Below are 10,106 nucleotides of genomic sequence, written 5' to 3'. Positions count from 1 at the left end.
TAGGGATTGGGCCTGCCCTCTGCCACCCGGGAGCAGGCCTAAGCCAGCAGGTCGTTATCTCCCGAGGGGTCCCAGACTGCGAGAGGGCACAGGCCGGTCTGGGGGACCCCCCTCCCCCCGCCCGAGTGCACAAATTTTTGTGCACCGGGCCTCTAGTATATTATATTCTCCCAATAAAGTAAGCTAGAGAAAGATTATTAAGGAAATCATGAGGAAAATACATACAGCAATTTTTTAAAAATCCACATATAAGTAGGCCCATGCAGCTCAAGCCCATGCTATGCAAGAGTCCATTGTATTTACACCTGGCCCTTGAGAGAGAGGCTGCAATGCCTGCTCTGTGTGATCTGCCGGTATATAAAGGACCAATGTGATCAGCAAACATGGGGCCACAACTGAAGATGGAACATGACGCCTCAATACTGTTTCCCCTCCTCTGCTCCCGGACACTACAGTCCACGGCCAGTCCTACTTGACTTCATCATGAAGCCTCGACCACAACAGGGGTTTATGAGCGTTTTTGGAATTACTAAGATTTTTTTGCAAGGGAATAACATTTAAGGCAATATGTTTGGAACGATGGCCCAGGAACCCAACTACACTGCCCTGGTGGTGGCTGGGTGTTTGGTGGGCACTTACGATCTTTATCAAACTTGGGTAACGTCGCTCCAGTAGCGGCCAGCTCCGGATCAACTGTTTCCAGGAATATTGTCCAAGGGTTTTCATTATCGCTGAGTTCAATCATCTATTTCCAAAAGAGATGCCAATTTCAGAAAATTTTAATGCAGAGTGAGAGTGAAAAGCTATACTCGTGTACTGAAAAAACGTATCCGACTGGACCACGGGGGAGGCATGCTGCAGCCCCAGCAGCGGAGCACGCTGAGGTGTGCAGCGGTCAACAACACTCACTGTTTTGTTGCCATCGGCCTCATTATCTAACATCGCCGGTCGTTTGGTTCCATTGCTCCTCGCCTGCATGGGCCATAATCGAATTTGATCTTGTGGAAATCCCTGGAAAAAAATTAAATGAAAACAAAGTTAATTCATATTTTATTTCTGTATCACTGTAACCATTCTATGACTATAAGAAAAATAATCATAGATCTCCCTGCTTTCAGGATTACTAGTATTCCAAGACTCAAGTGACCATTTTACAAAAGGAAAAAGAAAAAGAAAAAGAAACACAGGAAGGGGTAGAAAAGAGAAGATTCGAGTTCACATTCAACTTTCCTTCACTGCTGATTCAGTTGAAACATTAGTCACAAGGCAGACACAGGCACCACCCAGAAGGAAATGAGTGCAGGTCAGTTACCTCACTTCTCAGGCAGCCTGCACACAGCACCTACCCCAAAAGGTACTGTCTTATCCAGGTATAAAGGAGGGTGGCGCGTGGAAGTCAAAATAAACCATCAGCAGAGCAGCTGGCACTCACCATGGTCTGGGAGAGGTTCTGGACGAACTCAGCAAGGGAAGAGTTTTTCAGCACTTTGAACACAGTGTACTTGACTTTTTCTTCATCATACATATCATTTCCTTGGTGGCCACAAAACTGGTCCTCTGCAACTATCTGAAAACATGCACAAACACACAGAACTGACACACAAATACAATGAGACCATGCTGATCAAGAACAAGTTCAAACAGCCCTGGCGGGATGGCTCAGCTGTTTGGACCATTGTCCTGAGCACCATAAGGTCATGGGTTCGATTCCCGGTCAGGGCATATACCTAGGTTTCGAGTTCCATCCCCAGTTGGGTTGCATAGGAGAGGCAACCAATCGATGTTTTTCTCTCTCTCTATCTCCCTTCCTCTCTCTAAAATCAATAAATGCATCCTAGGATGAAGATTTAAAAAAAATAGTAAGTTCAAATAATAAAATGCTGAAAACAACTAGTCTTGCTTCTTCAGAAGACCCAAGGAGAAAAGTTTCAAAATGACTAAGAATGAAATCAAGTATGTATTTAGGAAAGACAAAAGCCTACATTTTCATGCAGCCATTCTTAACTCATCTAAAAAGCACTAGCTAGAAATCCATCTATATGGTGATCACCAAATAATATAAAGATATGATATGCCCAGCAGGTGTCTCTCAGTTGGTTGAGTGTCATCCTATGCACCAAAAGGTTGCCAGGTCGATTCCTGGTCATGGTACATGCCAGGGTTGTGGGCTCAATCCCCAGTAGGGGGCGTGGGCAGGCAGTCAATTGAGGTTTCTCTCTCATCGATGTTTCTCTCTCTCTCCCTCTCCCTTCCTCTCTAAAAAGAAATCAGTAACAACCTGTTACCAAAAAAGGGAGGAGGGTGATACACAATGCACTTTTTTCCTGGAAGGTAATCACTACTGAGCCATGCACCAGGAGCACCTGGGAGTTCACTTCCCTGCTGGACCTCTCCTGCCTTCTCCATACTGTGTCAGGCTTTCCATGGCCTGGCATGCCACCGCCCACACCGCATCTGGGCTGTGCTAGTCTCCCGATGGGAGCCTTCCCTTCTTACGCACCCTTCCATTGAGGCCTTCACCCCTCTAACCCCTTAAGACACTTTTTATAAATACTTTAATGTATTGGTGCTCTGGTACTTCTCATATCTATGTCCTTACCCTGAACTGAATTGTATACTCCAAATGGTCGGGAAACTGGCCTACACAGTCACTCAGCTAATAACACTCAAGGGCTGCCCGGAGCAATCTCTCATCTGTCAGCAATAGCCCAGGTTCATGCCAGCCCTCGGAGCAGTGTGGCTCTCAGCAGCCCCCTTCCCACCAGGGCCCCAGGAGGCTGAGGCTGACCTGCACTTGCATGTAAAGATGGGCTTCCTGCCGCTCCTTCCTCTTCTGGGCTTCGATCCTTTTCTCTTCTTGTAATCGTTCCACCAGCTGCTGAGGAATGTCGTGGTCGGTGACAGCTTGTAACACCTCACCTGCAGGACAAATGCATCTTCATTCACCTCTGCCAGGTTCTCCTTTCCTTCTTAGAAGGTCCCCGTTTCACGTCATCATTGCTATAGCAATCTATTAATGGGAAACGACTGGGTGCCACAAGTCCACATCACGGCCCACAAGCCCAACCCCTCCTGCCTCTAGATGTTGTAAGCAAGGAAGACTAATCAGAGCATGGGTTTGCACAGGAGACACAGCTGAGGTCCCTGTAGCGTGGCCTACACACCACAGCAATGACTCATGAAACGACTACAAAGCTCCCCACAGTGCAGAGCACGACAGGCCACTCTACTCACTCAGCTTGGACTCCCTGATATAAACCAACATGTATGCGTTCGTGCAGTGCCGGACGGAGAGGTCGTCGTCATGGCCCCCATAATTGTGCTCGATTGCTTCTTCTTTCGTACACCTTGACACCACGTCATCGTCAAATTTACACCACTGGACAGGAGAGCAACGAGACATCAGCAGAGAGATAGCGCTCTGAGCACACAAGCTCTCACGCGGGGTTTTCCTAGAACAGATCACCTATACCTTATGACATACTAGATAGAGGCCCAGTGCACCAATTCGTGCACAGGTGGGGCCCCTCAGCCTGGCCAGCAACTGGGGCTGGCCGGCCGGCCGGGAGGAGGACCCGCAGGAAGTTGGCTGTGGGAGCGTACTGACCACTACCAGGGGCAGCTCCTGTGTTGAGTGTCTGCCCCCTGGTGGTCAGTGCGTGTCATAGCAACTGGTCGTTTGGTCAACTGGTCGTAATGGTCGCTTAGGCTTTTATATATAGACCAGAGGCCCGATGCACAAAATTCACCCTTGCAGCCCCAGCTTTGTCTGGAAGGTCGTCCGGAAGGATGTTCGGCTGTCCGGTCTAATTAGCATATTACACTTTTATTATTATGGATAGATTATCATAGCAAGGGCCTGACTTTAAAAAAAGCAGAGCTGTACGAAGCTATGTTCCAGTCTCTTCATCAGGGATTAAGTCATTTTAAATGGTACTCAGCCCCACAATTAAAGATGCTGTGAGGGTTCCCTTAGCATGAGCCAGGCAGGCTCCTACTTTGCCATCCTCCCAGGCCCTATGCTGCTGGACACAGACCCTGAGACCCTCACTTGCTCCCCTTGGGGAAGATTATGTATGAGATCCACATGAACCAAGAAAGACGAAGCACCGCACAGTGTGGACAACAGGGCACGTGGAATACCATATAATCAATGCTGCTTTCCCTGCCCAGGTAGCAGAGAACTATTCTGTTGTTACTCCTAGGTGGAAAATAAGTGCCTCATTTTAGTTGCAAAGGAATTCTGTGAGTTCCGACATTCAATACTAACAGAGATACAAACAGAAAGTATGATCACTAATTTACTATTCGACTTTAGAGTATCAGCAATTAATACACATCAGAACATACAGATCAATCAGAGGCCAAGAAGGCTCGTTTGCTAACAAGCGATCAGGAGGAACAGGGAAAGGCTGGGCTGGTGTCAGAGTAAGTCCCCTATAGGCAATCACATCCAACTCCACCCCCCTTCCCCAACCCCGCCCCGCCCAGCACTTACTTTCCCATCCCCTTTGGGGTTCAGATAAACCACATAATGTCCACCATGATTATCTCCACTGTGAACCAGGACTGCGTGAAGAATATAATTTGCAGGGTCCTTAGGATCTGTTTTTTGCAAAAATTCATCAAGCGGTAACTGTTCGGGGAATTCAAACCTATTAAAAAAACATTTTTAAAGAAATCCAGGTTTCATTTACACGTAAAACATTTCTCTCCTAGGCTTTATTTATTGCTAGACCTTCTAATTGACTGGCTCATCTTTATTTGGAAAGTGAAGTAAGAATCTGACTAGGGAGGCCCTATGAACTGCTTCTGAGGCAGCTCCTACTCATTAGAACAAATCATTGTTTATATGTCAATATAAGATCTGAAGCTAGATGTGAGAAAAATGGCTATAAAGCACTGACATATCTAACAGAATGTTCAATCCAAGGGTACAACACAACAGTGAGTCTTGTGATAAATGTACACAGTGACTTTTCTAGGATGGAAATAATTCTGCGTGTGTATTAATGAGTGATTCTGACAGTGCAGGACTGGGACCACTAAGGGTAGCCTGCAGGCTGAGAAATGTGGGGAAATCAAAACTGGAGGAGGACGTGAAAAAAAGAACCCCACCCTATGATTTTTAAAAATACCCTGGATTCTACTTATTGGCTCCATAGCTTTTAAATGAAATGGTAACTGGGAGTGCTGTCAGAGGCAGGAAGGAAGTGAGCTGGGCAGCTGGGGCCCGAGGCAGAGCATGCACACTGACCCCAAAAGGGCAGCGCCTGAGCCACGGGAATTCTGGCCCAGTGTCACCAAATATTCCGAATTCCTAAAAGATGCCAGAAATATGGACTTTTATATGAAATCGTATAATGAGTTCCAATAAAAATAGGAACAAAACCAAGGTAAGGACCCAACAAAACACACCAGCAGGTTGGATTTAGTCTGCAGACTGCCAGTCTGTGGGGTCTGGTGGAGACAATTTCTTCTATTCTCCACAGGCAAGAATGACAAGAGATAAGCAGATGAGCCAAAACCCAGCTGGTGGCAAGCAATCTGACTGTGTTACATACATTTCCCCCTCAAGTCTGAAGGGTGGCTGACCAACCTGGAATAAGGCACACGCACACCTACTTCAGGATTCCTGAAAATTGTACCACATTCTACAAGTCAACACCAACTGAGATATTACAATATATCGGAGAGTCCTGTTTAGACAAATATAACACTGCATTTGGTACTGCAGAGTCTGTGGAGTGGGGAACACCCTCCTCACAGACTCCAACCTGCCACATTGCAGAGTGGCTAGGGCTCCTTGAGAGGGCGATACACAAGAGCAGCTCAAATTTTAAGCAAAAGTATTCCTTTAAAATGACAGCTGTTGGGCACCTAGGTAGAAGGGAAACCTAAATACATCAGAGATGAGACCGAAATACATATACAGACTAAAAAAAGCACTGAGATTAACACCCCTCCCCCAAAAACTCGAGTGACGATTAACTCACACCTCCACACCCACTTAGATTACCTATCATTGATCTTGATGTTTTGGTCCGTCTGAGGGTCATACATAAATCTCATCAGTTGTAGATGTAACACTGGTGGCAATGTTAGGAATTTCACACCTTTCTCTGCTTCCTGAACATTGAAAAAGAAATGCAAATTTAGTTCAAAGCTAGTTATTTCTTGAAGCAATGAAAGCAGCAGTATCTCAGCAAGACTGGAACGTGCTAGGGACTGCTGATAGGGAGAGGCGATGTATAGGCATCCATCTAGGGTGCCTTTAAAATATTTAGACCTAGTCCTGGCCGGTGTTTCTCAGTGGTTAGAGTGTCGGCCTGTGCACCAAAGGGTCATGGGTTTGATTCCCAGTCAAGGGCACATACCTGGGTTGCAGACTTTATCCCCAACCCCAGTCAGGGCAAGTGCAGGAAGACAACCAATGGAAGTGCCTTTCTCACAACCATATTTCTCTCAGTCTCCCCCCTCCCTTCCACTCTCTCTAAATAATCTTGGAAAAAATATCCTCAGGTGATGATTAACAAAAACAAACAAAAAAATATTTAGACCTATATTTACTGCATGTGAGAGTTCCCTAAGGATGACATTCTATCTTGATATCCAGCAACAAGGGAATAGTTGAGTAAATTAAGGTTTGGTCACTTTCTGACATATTTTATAGTCATTGAACACTATGAAAAATATGGAAGAACACAGAAAAAACGACCAGGTGGAAAAGCCTAAGAGCAAATGCAGTAAGGCAAGCGAAGGAGTGCTAGGAAGACCTGGACAGAGCCGCACAGCGAGCGGCTATGCTGGGGGACTCTCCGTGAGTGGCGTCCTTGCCCCGGACTTCCATCTTACTGTGGAGCACACACTGTGGAGCACACTCACAGCACTTACTGCTCAAAACACATCTGAAGAACGTTCTGAGTCAGTGCCAGCAATATGGCCTCTCCCTGCTGCTGCCTGTGCAGACACCCCAACTCCCAAACTCGGCTCCTCTGGGGCCTGTGCCTGCACAGCGCTCACGCCTCTCCCATCTCTGCTCCACCTCAGCCAATGCTTTTTCCCTCACGAAAGTAAGTCTTTGCCAACTCAACCACTTCCAGGCCACCTGTGACCCTCATCAGGTTGGTTTCCAACCCAGACTTTCCCTCGGCACTTTAACGACCACCTAAAGGAGCTGGTAGCTGTGTCAGGCAAGCTACTTGGCAATGCTCTATGATGTGCATTAGTGTATTTAAGGGGATAGGGCATCTGGAAGGAAAAACAAATCCCAGAACCTACTGCCACACAAAGGACTGGCATGGTTTCAATACACCCTGAAATAATAATAAAAGAACTATTTCTCCACCACTGTCCTCTGAGACTATGATGCTGAAATACATACTGCTTGCCCAGACCCCAAATATCCAGTGTGGATAAGGGTAACTCTCCTGAGTAACACAGGTATGTCCTGGCACATCCAGGTGACTTACTGCTTGGTGTCCCGAGTGGCCCGACCAAGCAGAAGAGCAGGCCTGTGGCCCACTGCTAAATGGCACATCAGTACCATGAATTATCCGACTGTGGACGCTCCCTGCTCTGCCAGAAGCCCAGAGCTCCTGAAGGGCAATGTGAAAACAAGTGGGGCACCAAGTATCATGGAACAGATAACAGAAAATGACTCCTCATTCTGGAGTCAGGATCCTCAGAAAACTGTTACCACCAGGCAAATGCAGACTCCACGTGCCTAGGAAATTCTATGTGTGACTAGGAGAAAGTGAGGAGAGCCCGTGCACTGACACCAGGAACGGGAGAAACAGAGTAACGAATGAGTGAACTGGAAAAGTCGTCAAACATGGGGACAGAGCCTCAGGTGTGCCGGTGACAGTCCTACCTCTGATAACAAACTGCTTCAATGTCCTGCTAACACCTTCGCTACCCCTTCCTGTTCAACCCCACCAGCCGCACACTCAGAGCTCTCTAATATATACTGTCTAGGCTAAGATATGAAATCCTTTTGAGTTCTAAATAACAGCAGCATATGGAAAGTTACGAGGAAATTGTTAGTTCACAATTAAGCAAAAGATTTGAGAAGAAAGTGAAAAGCTACACCAAGACACTGGTACAAATGTCCAAGTTACCTGCAAGCCGTGCTCCCCGGCATCATACTTGTTGTCACCGTCTAGTTGTTCTACTGCCACATAATCCACAAATGATTCAAATACTTTAAAGAGAGAAAGGAAAAAGTCAGCCGAAATTATCAGTAAAGCTTTGATTACAATAAAGCCAACGCCATACATTTAGGAATGCCAGGGAAGGGAATGTAACTGACTGACTGCAAGCAGTACCTCTCAGCCCCGAACAGAGAGCAGTTAAACTTGCCATACCACCTTCACTAATCCAGCAAAGACCTAAATGCTCATGACATGGTTTGCTAAGGTTCTTACAAAAATAACATGGAGTCAGTTTTCTAAGATTTTAATGAAAGCAAGTAACAAATTGTGACCCAAGCACCTACTATAAAGCTACAATTATTAAGAGAGTGTAGAAAGTGAGAGGGAATGGGGGTGGCCGGGGGGTGGTGAGTAGGGAGGGTAGTGAAGGGCACAGACTTTCAGATATAACATGAGTAAGGTCTGAGGATCTAGTGTAAAACATGGTGCCTATAGTTGTCAAAACCGTATTGTACACTTGAAATGTGCTGAGAGTAGAACTTAAGTGTTCTCTGCAAAAGAAAAACAGGAATGAAACACGTGAGGTGACGGATGTGTTCACTAATCAGATGAAAGTAATCCCTCACAAAGCATACGCATGTCAAATACGATGTGCACTTTAAGTATCATGTAAGTGTCCATTAAACTGCATCGCAGAGCAATGAGGAGAATATGATGGGACCATTTGACATCCATGTGGAGGGGGTGAGGGGTGGCGATCAATCTTAACATCCCACACATGCAAAAACAACTATTACAGGTGGGTTGTAGGTAAACAAAAGACAGAACAATAACAGATAAGAGAATATCTTATGACTTCAGGGCAGATGTTCTTAGGACACCAAAAACAAAGATTGATACACTGGTGATCACTTAAGTTATGAAATTCTGTTACACAAAAAGAGTGAAAAGGCGAGCCCCACTCTGGGGGAACGCCTCAGCGACCCCACCCAGAACTGGCGTGCAGACAGGAAGGCCTCCTGTGCTACTGGTGACAGTAACAGGAGCCGGACTTCCTCTCCTGCACTGGACCGGTAAAACCCTGGACTGCGTGGAAAACAACACTGCCCACACTCTGGATGACAGGCAGTGCGGAGCGGTGACCTCTGAGAGAGCCCGCAAGTATCCCAACTACGCGTACTTTCCAGGGAAGAGAAACTCAAACAGGCCTGAGGGGCCAAGGAAGCTCAAATGTGTAGGACAGGGAGCCCAAGGGAAGACAGCTGTGGAGGAAGAGAGCGCCAGTGGCGCACACAGGGTCCTGGAGCCTTCGGTGAGTGCAGGTCACTGTACTCAGGAGAGTGAGGACATTATCTGGGGCCGGGGGACAAACCACCTCACCGATAGAGGCACGGGCCCCAGAGCTCACACCAGCCTGAGACTGGTCTGTGTTCCCTCCTGCCTCAGGGGAAAGCCTCCTAGGACTTCAGGCTGAAACTCAGGTGTTGCCTCAGTTGTGAGGACAAATTAGCCCTTAACTAAAAACTGTTGTGCTCCCACCTGATAAAGTTGAAAAGCAAGACTTGAAATTATTGACAAGTAACTTAATTGTGCCCTAGAACAAAGGTTAAGCGCATGCAATACCCATCAAAATCACAACAGCTGGCATCCAATGAAAGATTACCAGGCATACCACAAAGCCGGCAAACACAGCCATGAAGATGACAAAGGTGATTCAACAGAAATCACACAGGTGATGATAACTTAATGTCCTTGGCTGCAAGTTTTATGAACTGTATTCCATTATGTTCAGAAAGATAGCCATATTACTAATAGGTACTGGAAAAAATGACCACTTCATGATCTGTAGTGTGAATTAAAACCCAGAGAGCACCATTCTCCCACCAAAACATTCAATCTGGTAACTGATAGCTCCCACACATTGCTGGGGGGGGGGGGTGGGGGGGGGTGGAC

The 10,106-nt window shown here is 46.6% G+C and overlaps 1 protein-coding gene across 4 annotated transcripts in view; it reads right to left on the bottom strand.

The window, feature by feature from the left end:
- The window catches only part of USP7 (ubiquitin specific peptidase 7 (herpes virus-associated)), a 37,003-nt gene that overhangs the window by 10,723 nt on the left and 16,174 nt on the right, over positions 1-10,106 (bottom strand). For all 4 annotated transcript variants that reach the window (XM_014545089.1, XM_014545090.1, XM_014545091.1 and 1 more), the window contains 8 exons: positions 8,121-8,203; positions 6,020-6,129; positions 4,499-4,655; positions 3,235-3,379; positions 2,789-2,919; positions 1,433-1,567; positions 910-1,011; positions 640-745 (listed from right to left, as the gene is read on the bottom strand). In XM_014545089.1, coding sequence (XP_014400575.1) covers positions 640-745; positions 910-1,011; positions 1,433-1,567; positions 2,789-2,919; positions 3,235-3,379; positions 4,499-4,655; positions 6,020-6,129; positions 8,121-8,203 — 969 coding nt within the window. The remainder of the gene's footprint in view (positions 1-639; positions 746-909; positions 1,012-1,432; positions 1,568-2,788; positions 2,920-3,234; positions 3,380-4,498; positions 4,656-6,019; positions 6,130-8,120; positions 8,204-10,106) is intronic.

The sequence above is a fragment of the Myotis brandtii genome, unplaced genomic scaffold (assembly GCF_000412655.1).
Source record: "Myotis brandtii unplaced genomic scaffold, ASM41265v1 scaffold397, whole genome shotgun sequence".
Classification (NCBI taxonomy): domain Eukaryota; kingdom Metazoa; phylum Chordata; class Mammalia; order Chiroptera; family Vespertilionidae; genus Myotis; species Myotis brandtii.
The sequence above is the reverse complement of the archived record's forward strand: the minus strand, read 5'-3'. Positions and strand labels throughout refer to the sequence as shown.